Source organism: Rhinolophus hipposideros, assembly GCF_964194185.1.
Source record: "Rhinolophus hipposideros genome assembly, chromosome: 22".
Lineage (NCBI taxonomy): Eukaryota > Metazoa > Chordata > Mammalia > Chiroptera > Rhinolophidae > Rhinolophus > Rhinolophus hipposideros.
The window spans coordinates 25,816,482-25,832,976 of NC_138068.1; the positions used below are offsets into that span (position 1 = coordinate 25,816,482).

The following is a 16,495-nucleotide window of genomic DNA, read 5'->3' on the forward strand; positions in this document are numbered from 1 at the left end:
ACAGGCTCTTTCATCCCTCTTTTCCTCTCTCCCCTGCTGCCCTCTTCTTTTCAGTTTGGCTTCTTGGGCAGCTCAGTCATGGCATTGTTGGCTCTATGCAGCAGGGGGAGGCCGGGGCCTGCAGGCCAGAGTGGGAAGGAGGCCAGGGAGGGTCGTGGGGCATCGTGAATGGCAGTGAGACACTCATGCCATCGCTGGCCTGATTTCCTGAAGTTACCAGGCTTGGCCTGCTTGGGGATGCGGGGGTCCTAGGCTCCCACCCCCATTTTGCCATGGAAGCAGGAGCAAGAAGGCAAGTGCTATTGCCCTGTGCCTCCTGCCTCCCTCCTCCCCTACCCCTTCTCCTCTCTCTCCTCCTCCTCCTCCTCCTGCCCCCTCCCTGCCTGGCTGAGCCAGCACTTTTTTCTTCTCTCCTTTATCTGCTAGAAAAGAACAGGGCGTTCTGTTTCTCCTGTGCATACAGATCAGGGAGCGGATGTTATTTATTTATTTATTTCCCAAAGTTGAGAGAAGGGCAGGCAGGCACCAAGGAGCATTAAGTAATTCTTCCTAAGGCAGGCATTTTCTCATAAAACTAAAAAAAAAAAAAAAAATGTTGGAAAGGAAAACATGACACAAACCAATAGAAAACAAGTTGTCTCCCCAATCAGATAACAGCACCTGAAGATCCAGTTCAGCATTTAGATGAGGGCCCAGCACACAGTAGGTTTCCCTGCACATTGCTTTCTTCCTTTCAGTTTGGACCCCAAGGCGTGTTGACCCCAAGGGCCGATATGGGGGGCATGGCAGACACCTCATCTCTCTCTGCCTTCTGTGGGCTATGCTAGTGGCTTCTGTGGCTTCTTGGGGCCCCCAAGGGTTGATGGGCCCATCTGAGACAAAGCCTGTGGAAGGACAGGACTGGGGGATTAGCTGTGAGAACCAGGGGCACCGGTGACCTACGTGACCCCACTTACTGCTTCCACATTGGCACCCCATGTGTGATGTCTGTCTCTGATACTTGGGAACTCGGGGTACTTTTCTGTGTTCATCTGAAAGGCAAGCTGCCCACCTGTACTTCTCAAAATCCGTTCCTGAACCCCTTCCCAAAGACAATCTGCTCATAATTTAGCTACAGAACTTCACAAATGATGTTTACACGCGCAGTTCTTGAAAAGGCTGACAGTCTTGTGACATCCACATAGGGCCTTATTGGACCTCACAACTATGCAGTGAGGACAAAGCTGACCAATTGCGAGAGAAGGAAGTTCAGGAAAGGCTGGGAAAGTGCTGCTGCCCCAAGCATTCTTTCCCTAGACTCGCTTCCCAAGGTAGCTTCTTACCTAGACCCCAGGTTTTTAGAGGTAATGTCCCAGGGAACCTGTGATGAGACTTCAGTGCGGGCAGGACCCCCCACTTCATCCCAGGCATACTCTGGGCCCCACAGGAACTTTCGAGAAGGGGTTCCAACAGCAAAGTTGGAGAACTACTGCATCAGTCCAACTCCTTTATTGGATAAAAGAGTTTGTTTTGGGGGTGGCCTCAAGGTAGGGGTGGGAATAGGGACGAGATGAGCAGTGCCCAGCTGTGTTGGTGTCAGTAGTAGCTTCCAGCGCGCTATGTATTTATAGACCTGCTGCAGACCCTTCCTCCCTGCTGACTGCCCTGCGTGGATATGCTACACATAGCCCAATATATTTATCCACTCTCGTGTGGATGGACTTGGGTTGTTTCTGTTTTTTGGCTATTGTGAATAAAGCTGCTATAAACATTCTTCACACCTCCTGGTGTGGACAGCCACAGCCTTACCTACATTTAGTGTGCAGGAAGGAGAACCTGGGGGAGGGCAGAAGGGAGGGGAGGAAAGGACTCAAGCCAGCCCTGATCCCCATGCTCCTGGGAGGCTGGATGGAACGTCCTGGGGAACTGGGGGTGGAGTGGGCGGGGCGTGGTGGTAGGAGGACTGAAGCAGGAGGGAGGAGGAATGGGAAAGCTGGGACACAGGCTGTCCTGGAAGGAGGCGGGGCACCAGTCTGAATCTGGGAGCCCCTACCTCTGAACCTGAGATTCTACCTCAGAGATTCCAGGCCTCAGGCACCACCTTCTGGCCCTCTATGGAACCACTTCTGCACTGAGTCTGGGCCTGGAGCGTTTGGAGGGAGTTTGGGGCAGGAGTGGGGGAACATGTTTGTCCATGCCCAGGTGTGGCGTTGACAGGTGGGGGGTTGGGGGGAGGTGCGAGGAGCAGCTTCTCAGCTTGAGCATATTTAGAAAAGGACCCCTTTGCTAAATGTGTGATAAAAAGATGTTCAAGGGTAAAACTTTAGTGATCAGTCCTTGAGATGTGTGGAGAAGGAAGTCAGTGTGTCAGCTTTTATTTTATTTTTTTATAGGGAGCCAGGAATGGATATCTGAGTGGTTGCTGAGGTATAAACACACGCATACAGTAAATGGCACAAATCCTAAATGTCCCCCTCTGTGGATCTCTGTATGTTCACTGTGTAACCACCATCCAGATCAAGCTCCATATTCCTTCCACCCCAGAAAGTTTCCTCCTGACCCTTTTCAGTCATCCTCCCCACCCCCATTTCTCTTCTGTCATCACAGATTGATTTGACCTTTTTATGAACTCCACGTAAATGGACTCATACAGGATGAGCTCTTTTATCTCCGGCTTCTTTTGTTCAATGTAATGTTGTTGAATTTATTGCCGAGAACGAGTCCCTTGCATGAATATGCTACACATAGCCCAATATATTTATCCACTCTCATGTGGATGGAATTGGGTTGTTTCTGTTTTTTGGCTATTGTGAATAAAGCTGCTATAAACATTCTTCAGCATATCTGTTCGGTGAAATCTGCCCTATTAGGTGTGTGTCACAGCTTTTTAGATGCCCCCTGTCTGCTGCCCAGAGCAGCCACCTCGCTCCCTGTTGTTAGGTCTGCAACTTCTGCCATTGAAACTTCAGCCATGGCAACTGGGTCAGGTAAGGAACAGGGACAGAATCAGAGCTGAGTGGCTCCCCAGGGTGACCCACGGACACCTTCAGACCTTTCTGGTTACTCTGGGAATAGAAGGGTAGCTTCTCCCAGCCCTGGGGCCAGATTTCTGGACCCCCTTGGCCTCCCAGCCATCTACTTCTTAGCCTGGCGTCTCTGAGCAAGCTGGCTTAGCGTAACTGTCAATTTGATGTCTGGCCTCTGGTGCCACAGGTCCTCATGGTCCACTGTTTCCTGGGCTCCTTGCTGCTTTGCGGTGACTGAGGGGCTGGATGGTTGGAGAAAACAACCAGAGGTCTACCCGGAATAGCAGAGGCGCGTCCAATACCGGCCTCGTGGCATTTCTGGGGGGAGGGTGGGACTCTGTCCTGCCTACCAAATTGCCACCTCGTTGAGGCTGTGAAAGACTAACAGAGAGCCAGAGGAGAAACTAAGGGGCAAGGAAGAGAGAGTACCAGGGAAGAGCCAGGCAACGGAGAGAGAACAGAAGGTCCAGCGCCGTGCGAGCAAGTATCTGGGGTTGGTCGGTGCAAACGTCCTGGGGTCAGCGTGGGCATCCTGGGGTTGGTGTGAGCTAAACCACAGCAGCCGTGCTGGGCCCAGCTGGTTCAGGGTTAGCAGTGCCAGAGTCAGTTTCTCCTGCCTTTGGCCTTCTGGAGCATCCTCTTCCTGGCCAGTCTCTTAGCCTTGGGGAAAAATAGTGCCTAGTAGGTTTGGGATGGCATTGATGGCTTTCGGGGATTCAGGGTGGGTGCCAGTGCTCCTGCTTGTGATAGGGTCCAACAGTACACCCTTCTTTCCTCTCTCCTTCCCTGTTTCTCTTCCTCCCTCCCCAGATCCTTTGGAGATGGGTGGTTGCTCAGGTCCTGAAGGTGGGGGAGGGCTTGAGCTTCCACCTTGAGGGTGGAGCTCGTGAGTACCCCTTCAGGTAGGTGGGAAGTGAAGGGGGGTAGGTGAGCTGTGACACCCCTGCTTCCTGCAGGTTCCTAGGAGGCGAGTGCGGACGGTATGCAAAGTTGTGAATCCAGTGGCGACAGTGCGGATGACCCTCTCAGTCGTGGCCTACGGAGAAGGGGACAGCCTCGTGTGGTGGTGATCGGCGCCGGCTTGGCTGGCCTGGCTGCAACCAAAGCGCTTCTGGAGCAGGGCTTCACGGATGTCACTGTGCTTGAGGCTTCCAGCCGCATCGGGGGCCGTGTGCAGAGCGTGAAACTTGGTGAGTGCCACCTTAGCCCAGCCACCTCTCAAAGTTACCTCTTGTTCCCCAATGCCTCGGCCCTGCCTGAAATCTCATTACTTTAGTTTCTTCTCTGAGGTAAGTGTTCCATCATGTATGCTGCCTGGATGTTTTCCAGAAGCTCCCTTTGCCCCTCTCAGTAGCCCTCTGAGGTTTGCAGGATGGGGTTCTGGTCTCCATGTTTGGAACATGACCTAGGGTTCATAGTGTGTAGGAGGGAGGGAACACCCAGAACCAAACTGTCTTGGCAGTGGGTGGACCAGTTTCTATTTCCCAAGAAGGGGAATTCTGTGAGCTTCTATTAGTCATTAACTTTTGAGTATGAATTAGTCTGTCATGAGTGAGAGTAGCTGGGACAATAGAAACTCAGGGCAGCAGAGGTGGAAGGGGATTTTGGGCCTTTTTGTGGGTGATGGGCAGGTCTTAGGATTGTCTAGGAAGAGGGCCTGTCCAGGTTGCAGAGTAATGAGGTAATGAGAGCTCTGAAGAAAGCAGCTAGGTAAGAGACTTACCCCAGGTGTGGGCAGATGATACCAGGGGTTCTAGAGGGTAGGGAATTGCCTGAAATGCAGCTAGAAGCCAGGGTTTCCCAGCCAGGAGATTTGACCAATGAGTGGTTGAGCAGGTAGGGACCATGGAAATGGCCCAATAGGACCATGCATTATGGGCTCCATTGACTGGAGGATTTTGTCTCTGTGACCATTCCCTCACAGGCAGCAAGGCCAAGCAGATTCTATGTGCCCATTTCCCTTTTTATTTACTTTTTTTTTTTTTTTTTTTAATGGAGGGCACAGCTCACAGTAGCCCCTGTGGGGATTGAACTGGCAACTTTGGTGTTATTAGCACCACCCTCTAACCAACTGAACCAACCAGCCACCTCTGGTGTGCCCATTTTGGATGGATGGGGCAAATGGCTCAGAGAAGTAGGTGGTCAGACTTAGAATAAGTAGAGGTTGAGGACACATGGGGACCTTCTCTCTTTTTTCAGAAGCTTTGATCACATTAGGAGTCTTCCCTTATAGCATTTACTGGAAAGCATGCTTGAAGTTGTGTCTGTCTTCTCCTGGCACACACAGGAGAGTTTGTTGGCAGTAAAACTGAAAGCACCATCCAAGGCATTTGGAAACCTGGGGACAGCCAGGGGGGAAGCCTGGAACTCTTTGCTTGATACCTGATTGGCTGGGCTGGAGCCTTAGAGAAGGGATGGCTTCATTTGTGGTTCTTGAGTCTTGATAAGACATTTAGGGTCTGACACAGAAGCAGAAGATGGGAGGACAAATGGCCCAGTCTCAGTGGTAGCTGACAGCTGAGACATGCCGTGCAGTGAAATGATGGTACAGGCAGCGAGGGGGAAGAAATTGGGTTGCAGGAGGCGGAGGGGATACACAACTGGACAGGAAACCTTCCCCAGAGGGAGGGAGGTTAGATGGGTCTCAGGTAATGGAGGGAATAGGGTAGTAGTAAAAAGAGGACGGGTCAATACTTGTGGAATAATGTATGTGAGGAAGGTAGACCTGCCAGGAAAGGGGAGAGCATATGAGAGCAAGGGCATACATGCGTGTGTTGTGTGTACAGACACGCAGGGCTGAAAGCCCAGGTAGCAAATGGACCTGCTGCAGTGTGAGATGGTAGCTGTGAATCTCAGTGGTAAGAGCAGGGGTTCAGGGCCAAAGGCCACAAGGAAGACATGGAGATATTAGGTTGGTGCAAAAGTAATTGCGGTTTTTGCAATTACTTTTAACCTTCTAAACCACAATTACTTTTGTACCAACTAGTACCTGATGTCCTTTGGATGTCGGGGTGTAGCAAGGGTCACAGAAGCAGAGGGCCATATGGGAGAGGGCAGGAAATATCCTCAGACTGGGGCCTGCTCTGGGCCATACGATTTCCTGGCAGAGCCTGGGGGTTACTGACCTTGCAGCTGACCTCAAGCTGCTCCCCTTGTTCCTGCTTTTACTGGATGTTTAGAGCCAGGAAGGGTACCCCATGCCTGAACATCACTTCCCAGGGGCTATATGACTTGGAGCTCCCTGCTGTGCCCTGGGGAGTGTCCCTAGGTTTACTAAGGCCTCCAGGGTGCCTACCCCTTGTGCTCCTTTTGGGGGCTCAAACCAGGCAAGATTCTTTGGGGAGCCCTAAGCCTGAGGCTCTAAAGGAAGATTAGTAATAAATGCTCCCAGTGCCCACCAGGAACCCACTGGAGGCAGGGAACTGAGTTTTCAGTTTTTGGTGCCCTCCAGTCTGCCGACTTCTAATTAGTCTAGTGTGGTGACTCTGGAGCAAATCATAGTCATTCAGGGTGGCAGTTAGCTATAAAGTGGAATCCATTTTGTGCCACATGTGGTTTCACTGAAAACTTTCCTCTGAGACTTTGGTAGGTTGCCAAAGGGGGACCCTAATCCCTTTCCTGCCCTGTTATGAGTGTGGAATGATCCTCCTGGAGGAAGGAGGGTGAAGCAGTGTTATAGCCCTCTCTGAAGAAGTCCTCACCCCTCTTATGGGCCTGTTGTGTTCACCATCAGGACACGCCACCTTTGAGCTGGGAGCCACCTGGATCCATGGCTCCCATGGGAATCCCATCTATCATCTAGCAGAAGCCAATGGCCTTCTGGAAGAGACAACTGATGGGGAGCGCAGCGTGGGCCGCATCAGCCTCTACTCCAAGAATGGCGTGGCCTGCTACCTTACCAACCGTGGCCGCAGAATCCCCAAGGACGTGGTTGAGGAATTCAGCGATTTATACAACGAGGTGAGGTGTTGGCAGGGCAGCTGAACATAGAGTATAGGGGCAGGAAGTGCCCTGGCAGTGTGGGGGGAGTCAAGTGACTTGCTAGGGTCTTCTAAGATCCTGGTCATGTCTTTGCACACTCTGGGCACTGCATTTGGAACATCAGGACAATTTGTGGATAGAATGAAGATAATGAGTGGAGAAGTACTAGGTAAGAGATTATTGGTACACATGATTAAATATTTCTCCAGAAAGGTCTTAAACATCTTTTATTAGATTTACTACTAGATACTTAGGTAGTGATTGTTGTTATTGATTTTAGATATTTTTGTAAATGGTAATTTAAAAAAACGTTGTTTTCTAGTTGTTCCTGGTATATAGAACTATAACTGATTTTTATATATTGATTTTAGTTACCTTGGTAAACTATTATTTTAATTCTAATACTTTATGTATTAATGTGTTATATTAATTTATATTCTAATAGTATTTTAGAATTTTATGTATATAATCCTGTACAAAAAATGTTGTTTTTTCCCTTTCTAATCCTCAGACCAGAATTGTCTAATAGAACTTTCCACAGTAATGGAGATGTTTTAGACCTGCACTATCCAGTATTGTAGTCACTAGCCACATGTGGCTCTTGTGCTCTTGAAATGTAGCTAGTAAAACCGAGTAAGTAAGTATTTAATTAATTTCATAATTTAATTTAATTTTAAATTGCTACAGGTGTCTAGTGGCTACTGTATTGGACAGCATAGCTTAAGACTATTTCTTTTTCTTACCTTATTGCACTGGCCAATATCTTCAGTACAGTGTCAGAGAGAAGTGGCATGCATCCTTGTCTTATTCAGGTTCTTAAAAATATATTAATATTTGTAGTGTCTTTTCAGTGGTATGGTGAGCTGCATTGAACAAACAAGGTAACATGTAGGCCTTGCTTTTTGATACCTTGTCATTTATAGTGTAATGGCCCTTCACTCCAGGTCCATAAATTGGCCAACAAACACGTATTGTACATTTTCTATGTCTCTTGGGCATGGAGAAGGAGAAATGACCCTTGCTTTGGGGTAGTCCCTGCTCAATGAGGCTGGCTCAATGTGTGTGTATCCACAAGGTATGTTGTGTGCAGTCCCATGGCATTGTGTGTTCTCACTCATGTGCCAAAAGACTGAATTATTACTGAGCAGATAAGAACGAGTGTTCTTCAAAGTAGAACTTCCTGGTCTACTGGGAATCAGTCATGTGCTGATTCCCAGGTTTGTTTGTGTTTCACGCATGGATGCCTCTTGAGAATGACTTTCAGGTTCCACGACTTACTTGTTCTTTTAAATATCCTTAAAAGTAGATCACCAAAAACTTCTGTTTGTGGGTTTGATTTTTGAAAACCAAGAGTGAGTTGTAGAAAGTAGGATGGGTAAGGTGGATTATAGATATGGGTAGTGATGCTTTGGATCAGGTATTAAGCATGAAGTCCAGAGATAGGTTTCTTTGTGTGGCTCTTAATCAATGCTGGAGGACATTCTGAAGAGGTGTGTCTAAGCAGGTGAAGCCCTGCCTGAGGGTGGCTTCATAACAAATATGAAACCTCCCTCCAAAGGTGATGACTTTGAAGGGGGCTACTCATTTAATGTGTTATATTTATTAATAAATAAATGAGTTTATTTATGGAGCAAGACTACCTTGATTCAAATACCAGTTGTAGCATTTATTAGCTCGAGTAAGTTATTGAGCCTCTCTGAGTCTTACTTTCCTCATCTGTAAAATGGGTATAGTTATAGCAATAGTGTCATGAGGATTAAATGAGATCCTGATGAAAGTGCTTAATGAGAATCGGAGTGGGTATTAGCTGTTATAGGCTTGTCCCATTTCCGTTGGGTCACATTGGGAAGATGTTATTTAACCCATAAAAGGAGACTGTACCCATGTGACAAACCCATATTCAGTTAAGGCTATCCTAGTTGGTGACTGACACAGAGTCATGTAGATGAACTAAATTTGTTACTCCTCAGCTGTGCATTTTGGCCTCTAGTCAACATAAGCTAAGGACTGGCTACCATGTTGGTTATCACTCAAGGAAGAAAATGCAGGTAGGAAGAGGCAAGTTGAAAGCCTGACTCCTTGGGGGTTGTACTGGGTGGGGAATTTGCAGAGGACTCCAGTTAAGGCCAGACAGCATCTTGTGACTGAAGGGAGGAAAAATAAACAATTTAACTCATTACGTCTTTATATTTTATATTTCAGAGACATGTTTAATTCATGTTTCTATCTTATGTGGAGGCCTTTCCGTTGAGTGGAATGGTTCAGGGTGGGCAATGCGACCTTCCTTCCTCCACTCTGTAGCCCCATGGTCTATACCAGGGCTGCGTTACAGGGCAGATGTCATTTCCATGAATGTGTGCTAACCAAATTCAAACTCACTTTAGGAAGGGAAACACAGCGTGGATCGGCACGAGCCACAGATGTTTGACCAAGGAGCCTGCATTTGCCAGTGTCCTGGGAGGGACAATGGCATGTGGTGATGCCAGGGTCTTGGATAAAATCCAGAGCCCTTGACAAGACCCTTAGTTCTTCATGCCCAGGTCCTTGCCTGCCTTTCTAGTCATCTCTTCCAATTTTCTCTCTCCTTGCTGCCCACTTCGGCAAGACTGAATCACTGTTGAATGCAATGCATCTTATATTCTCTCTCCTTCTCCCTCTCTCTCATCTTTGAGTATGCTATTCCTTCTGCCTGAAATACTTTTTATCTCCCTCCCACTGCCATCCTGGCTATCTCCTGACTGTCCAAGATTGTCTGGGTGGATGATCACACAACCCCTGGGTTCTTTCCTGTCTGGGCACGTTATGTAGAAACAGCACAGTTCTGATGTTTCCCCAACTTGAGTGAGGGCAGGGGTTCAGGACTGTGTCAATCTGGCTCAATATTACAACCTATCTCAGGCACGCAGTCAGTAAATGTTTGTTGAGTGAATGTTGAGACTCAGACCTTGCCCTTTGGGGATCTCATGCCTGACCCAAGACTGGCTTCCTTTCCTCAGGGAGATCTGCCTGGTGATTGGTGGGGGTGATATACCAGACAGGCACGGGAGGGAGTAGGACCCACTCCAGGGGGCCATTACTTTCTGTTAATGAGATGTGGGTTGAACTTCTTGCTAAAATATGCCGGTGAAATGCATTTTCTTTCCTTGGCACACTAGGGCCTCCCTGCTCTGCACATGCCCTGCCCCAGCATGGCCATCTTCCTTACCTGTGTCTGAGTCTTGCAATAAAGGCAGTGTCTTGGCCAGGCAGGGTCTCCTGGGAGATCAAACTTCAGTGCCCCTTCTGCTCCCCCTCCTCTAAAACACTGGCCAGGCCACCCCTCCAGACTGCCCTCCTGGGAGACAGCGAAGCAGACACGCTTGGACAGAGGTGGCAGGGAAAGGGTTTGTGCATTTAGTTCTTGGAAAAGGCAAATTGTGTGCAGATCTGGGTTCTGAAGTGGGTGGTCTGCTTGGCCATGTAGAGCCCATAAGGGGAGGTTCCTTTCCCATAGACTGGACAGGCACCAAGCATTCCACTTTTCTAAGCAAAGGCCCAGCAACAAAGCCTCTAGGGCCCGCCCATCCCACCCCCGTCACTGGCCTTTGAGAGTGGCATCTGGCGGAGAATGGCTGCCCAGGGGAGCTTGCTATCCCCGAACCATGACCTGTTGGTGCAGTCTCAGTGCATTGCCCGCCACATTGATGCACCAAGGGAGAGGGGTCGTGGGCTCAGTATATCTGGGGACATCTGGGAGGTGGTAACTTTCACATTGGAGGTCTTCGGTCTGAGGTGGAGATAGGATGGGGGAGTATGTTTTCAGTCTCCTCGGGTCTCTCTGGCAGGTCTATAACTTGACCCAGGAGTTTTTCCGGCATGGTAAACCAGTCAATGCTGAGAGTCAGAACAGCGTGGGGGTATTCACCCGGGAGAAGGTGCGCAACCGCATTAGGGATGACCCTGACGACCCGGAGACCACCAAGCGCCTGAAGCTCGCCATGATCCAGCAGTACCTGAAGGTATCTTTGATGTGTGGGAGCTTAGCTGAGTACAGGTGCCAGAGTGAAGAAGACTCATTCTGGGGAGTCTGGGTCCAAGGAAGACATGCTGCTCTGAGGTGCTGTTCTGACCCCTGCCCTGTCTTGGCGGTCACCTGGCTTCTCTCTGGCTCTTCCCACAGGTGGAGAGCTGTGAGAGTAGCTCTCACAGCATGGACGAGGTATCCCTGAGCGCTTTTGGGGAGTGGACGGAGATCCCTGGCGCCCACCACATCATCCCCTCAGGCTTCATGCGGGTTGTAGAGCTGCTGGCCGAAGGCATTCCGGCTCACGTCATCCAGCTGGGGAAACCTGTCCGTTGCGTGCATTGGGACCAGGCCTCGGGCCGCCCCCGGGGTCCTGAGATTGAGCCCCGGGGTGAGGGGAACCACAATCACAATGCTGGGGAGGGTGGCCAGGGTGGAGGGGAGCCCCTGGGGGACAGGCGGGATGAGGATGAGCAGTGGCCGGTGTTGGTGGAGTGCGAGGACTGCGAGGTGATCCCAGCGGACCACGTGATTGTTACGGTGTCGCTGGGCGTGCTCAAGAGGCAGTACGCCAGCTTCTTCCGTCCCGGCCTGCCTGCCGAGAAGGTGGCTGCCATCCACCGCCTGGGCATCGGCACCACCGACAAGATCTTTCTGGAATTCGAGGAGCCCTTCTGGGGCCCCGAGTGCAATAGCCTACAGTTTGTGTGGGAGGACGAGGCAGAGAGCTGCACCCTCACCTACCCACCCGAGCTCTGGTACCGCAAGATCTGCGGCTTTGATGTCCTCTACCCGCCGGAGCGCTATGGCCACGTGCTGAGCGGCTGGATCTGTGGGGAGGAGGCCCTCGTCATGGAGAAGTGTGATGACGAGGCGGTGGCTGAGATCTGCACGGAGGTGCTGCGGCAGTTCACAGGTGCGACCTTGGGCCACCTCTGGCTGCTTCCACCTGCCTCTCTCCATCCGTCCATGACCCTCTGCCAGACCCTCTGCGTCCCCTGAACCATGTGGTGGCTCTTCCCTCCATAGATTGGGAAACTGAGGTGGCACGGCCATTGGGAGAGCTGCCAGCGGGTGCCACGTCTCAGCCTGGAGCTCCTAAATTACAGGCTCTCCCCTGTCTGGAGCTCGAGACACTCAAAACCATAGGTCCTGTGTTTCTTCTCTCTAAGGGCTGATGGTAAAAACTCAGATGTCACTGCAAAACCTCAGCTTGCGTATATCCGACTCATATTATCTTGCAAAGAGATGGATTTGTGTTTTACTGTCTGATTCTTTTAGTGGAACATCTTTCATCCATTGTCCTGGGAAAGTCCCACAAGAACCCCTGAAGTTGGAAGGAAACATGATTATCTAGAATGTTTTTCTGATAGGAAAATGAAGGCCCAGGGAGAGGAGGTGTTTTGCTCGGGGTCACAAGGAGGCATGAGGGGTGCACAGCTTGAACCTCAGTCTCCCTCCATCCTCCTCCATCCTCCATGCCTCCCCACCGCAACCTGGCCTTCTTGGAAACTCAGAGGTGGATAGGAGATGCTCAGGGTGTCTTCTCTGTGTGGCTATTTCTTATCCTTTCTCTTGGCTCTTTTGACTCCCCAACAGGAAACCCCAATATTCCCAAACCTCGGCGAATCCTGCGCTCAGCCTGGGGCAGCAACTCCTACTTCCGAGGCTCCTATTCGTACACTCAGGTGGGCTCGAGTGGGGCAGATGTGGAGAAGCTGGCCAAGCCCCTGCCTTACACGGAGAGCTCCAAGATGGCAGTGAGTATGGGTGTGCTCCATATGTGGGGGGTGCAGGGTAAGGAGGGGCCTGTGAGAGGTGGGTGTGTGTATTTTGTATGTTTGTTTGGTTTAGGGAGAGAAAGGGAAGGGTTTGTTCACTGAGGGGTACCAAGGTGAGACAGGGATGGAGTGTCTTCTATAATGGAAGAGAAAACAAGAAAATGTATACTTAACATCTGGAAAACAAAGAAGGAATAAAATTGAGATGTTAAGTGCTTTCTTGAGATTATAAAAACTGAGCCATTTAGTGCTGTGCCATCCAATATGGTAGCCATTAACCACTATTAATTTAAATTAATTAATTAAAATTTAAATTGATAAATTAAAATTTTAGTGTCTCAGTTGCACTAGCCACATTTCAAGTTCAATCGCCACATGTGGCTAGTGGCTACCATGTTAGACGATGTAGCTCTAGAACATTTTTGTCATCATGGAAATTTCTAGTGGACAGCACTGATTCAGTGGAAGTAAGTTTCCCCACTATGTTTTATTGACTTTTCCCCCCGAATATATTTTAGAATGTAAAATTGAGAACACTGACCCTCTCCCAAATTCTATCAACTATATAACAAATAATATGTAGGGAAAAATAATAAATGTGAAAGAAATAATTATATTTCTGTTCCCATAAAGTGGATTTTGAGTCCCTCCCCCCAATCATACACATACAATAAATGTTAAAACCCCAACAGAATTATATTTAAAACAATTTTTTGGTGGAATTGGTGCTGTCACCAACCTCTCTCTCCATCTGCCAACATGGAGTCAATCAACCAGCAAGGTGTGTTGTGCCTGCCCCAGCTGTGCTCACGGGGAGAGAGGAAAAGGCCCTCACTGCTGCTGCAGCCATCCTCCTCAAAAGCAAAGCAATACAGAAATAACTGTGGTTTAAACAAGATGGAAGTATATTTCTATTACACAAAAGGAAATCCAGAGTAGGCATGAGGACCTGGTATGATTAGCACCTAGCTCCATTTTCAAGGCCTCCTTGTGGTCCAAAGAGGGCTGCAGAGGCTGCTGCTCTCACATCTACGTTTTAGGTTGGAAGGAGGAGGTTCCTTGGGGCTGAATCAGTGTATCTAAGCAATAGTCTTGAAGTTGACTGGCCAGAACTTAGTCACATGACCACACCAGCTGTTGGGGAGGCTAGGATATGTCATTTTTATTCTGGATGGCAATGGACCCAGTAAAAATCAGGGCTTTGTTACTGAGGAGAAAGGATAATAGATGTAGGAGTAGGCAGCTTGCCCCCTGCCAGAATATGCAGGCTTTCAGCTTTCAGCTTGTAGGCTCCTTGTTGGTGGGTTAAAGCCTCACTACTCAAAGTGCGTGGTCCGTGGACCAGCAACCCCAGCATCATGTGGGAGCACATTAGAAATTCAGACTCAGCCCACCCCAGACTTACTGAATGAAAAACTTTACTCTACCAGCTTCCCAGCTGGTATGCATTCAGTTTGAGATGCCCTGGGCTAAAGTCCAAACTCAAGCTTGGAATGCAAGCACTTGTGCTTTGCCTGGCCTCACCTAGATAGCCTGCTTTCTTGAGGTTGAGCCGTGGCTGTATCAAAATTGTCACTCCCCTAAACAAGGCCTGCTTTGGTGCATTTTTGCTCCCACTTTCCTTCTTCCTGAAACGTCTTTTGCCTGTATTTACCCAGCGTCTTCCAAGAAGCAGCCCAAGGTCCTGTCCTCTGGGAAGCTTTGTGTGTCCCTCTCCCAACTATGAGCCTCTTTTCTGGGTTCTCAGCACCTCACCCAAACACCCGTCATGTCACATATGACACCATTAATAATTGGGTTTCGTGTCTGGCTTCCCCACCAGCAAGGAAGCTCCTCAAAGCAGCAGCCTGGTCACCTTTTATCTTCCAAGTTCCCAGAACAGTCCCTGGATCCTAATAGGGGCTCCATAAAGGTTTGTTAAATTACCACCTAACTTTATCAAGTGCTTATGTTCTTCCAGGTTCTAAGTGCTTTAGATACATTATTTCACTTAATCCTTATAACCTCCCTCAGAAGTAGGTAGCATAAACCCATTTTGCGGATGAGAAAATCAAGTCTTAGGAAGGTTAAACTGCTTGCCCTGAGTTCACTGGTAAGAGGCACAGTGAGCTTCTGAGACTGCAGAGCCAGCACTCTAAAAGCCTCAGAGTAGACAGAACTGAGGCCTGGATGTTTGAGGTAGAAGCAGGGCAAGGTGGCCAGGTTGGGTGGGCAACTTCTCATCCTCTGGAAGCAGAAATACCTGCATCTTAGATACCTGTTCATTCTTCTGTGACTCGCAGTATTGATGGAGGGTTCTGGGAGAGACAGATAGCCTCTTGGCCTCTCTTACTCCTTCACCTTCACTTCTCTGTCCCCTGCCCAGCCCATGCAGGTGCTGTTCTCAGGTGAGGCCACCCACCGCAAGTACTACTCTACCACCCATGGTGCTCTGCTCTCTGGTCAGCGTGAGGCCGCCCGTCTCATCGAGATGTACAGAGACCTCTTCCAGCAGGGGACCTAAGGGTCCTCATCACTGCCGAGCGAGTTCCTTAAAGAACCACTAACTCGTGACTGCCAGCCCTGCCCCTTGCTGCTGTATACTCCTAATTCCTAATCCTCTGTAGGATGGATTTATATCTTTTGTAGAGCTAGACCCTGACTAGCTTCAGACCTGGCCCTGTAGCTTTTTCTTTTCTCCATGCTGGGTGGTGACCAGGGTAGGGCCCTTTGATTTACCTCTGTGCTCTGACCTCTGACCTTTCCTCCCCTCCCACCTCATTGTTGTAAGTGCCTTTACTACTTTACATTCTGGGATAATAAAAGAGGCTTGCCTTTCCTATGCTCCTCAGCAACTCTGTTCTGTTTTCCTCACTCGTGTGTGTGTGTGTGTGTGTGTGTGTGTGTGTGTGTTTCTGTTTGTGTGGTTTTGTTTTTTTAATCACATCCCCTTTGAGTGAGGGAGTAGTGGGGGGAACTATGACCTGGCTGTGCCCCCAGAAGGGAAGGTGCCTGCCTTTTCTGGAAGGGATATCCCCTTACCCCAATCTTTTTGTGTTGGTTTGCCTTCCTGTTGGTGAGGACCCTCAGGGATAAGGGCCCCTCACTGCCCAGCCTCAGTTCTTTCAGGACAGGCCTGGGCCTACCTGCTGGCCCTTTGCTGAACTTCTCAGCGTCTAATTGGGTGACATGGCCACATGGAGTGAAGGTGAGTGCCATGGGAGGGTACACCTGTTGTGGCTCCATGCCAAGCTCAGATGTATTAATTATTAATCGGTGTCACCTCTCCATGGGGCCCTGGGTCTGGCCCTTGGGGTGGCTGCTGTTGACTTCTGGGAAAGTGGATAGTCTGACTATTTTGGGGGCAGAGAGATATCCCTAAGTGTTGCCCACCTGCTGTGTTCCAAGAACCTGCCCCTTATATGGGTGTAGTCTTTTCTGCTCTGTTTGCTAAGTGACACACACACACACACACACACACACACACACACACACACACACCTTACATATACTCACCCACATACACACCTACATACACTCACTGCCACACAGATAAATACACCATCCCACATCCTTCTACTTACACACAACTATATCTACACACACAGGCATAGAACCTGAAAGAACATTTGCTCATTTTCTTACGCCGGATTTCTAGTGATAAAGTTCAAACTCTGTAGAGTTCAAGGGTTGAATGGTAGAGGAAATTGTGAAAAACCAGGTGGGCCCCTTGGTCTAACACTGGA

General features: G+C 49.3%; 1 protein-coding gene across 2 annotated transcripts in view; it reads left to right on the forward strand.

Moving 5' to 3' along the window:
• Positions 1 to 15,600, forward strand: part of SMOX (spermine oxidase) — a 35,317-nt gene extending 19,717 nt beyond the window's left edge. Inside the window, exons 2-7 of one of the 2 annotated variants that reach the window (XM_081033932.1) lie at positions 3,962 to 4,195; positions 6,739 to 6,965; positions 10,811 to 10,984; positions 11,146 to 11,905; positions 12,589 to 12,749; positions 15,136 to 15,600. In XM_081033932.1, coding sequence (XP_080890058.1) covers positions 3,988 to 4,195; positions 6,739 to 6,965; positions 10,811 to 10,984; positions 11,146 to 11,905; positions 12,589 to 12,749; positions 15,136 to 15,273 — 1,668 coding nt within the window. In that variant the 5' untranslated portion in view covers positions 3,962 to 3,987 and the 3' untranslated portion in view covers positions 15,274 to 15,600. The remainder of the gene's footprint in view (positions 1 to 3,961; positions 4,196 to 6,738; positions 6,966 to 10,810; positions 10,985 to 11,145; positions 11,906 to 12,588; positions 12,750 to 15,135) is intronic. The other variant, XM_081033933.1, reaches the window with a different exon arrangement.
• The last annotated feature ends 895 nt before the right edge of the window (positions 15,601 to 16,495 follow it).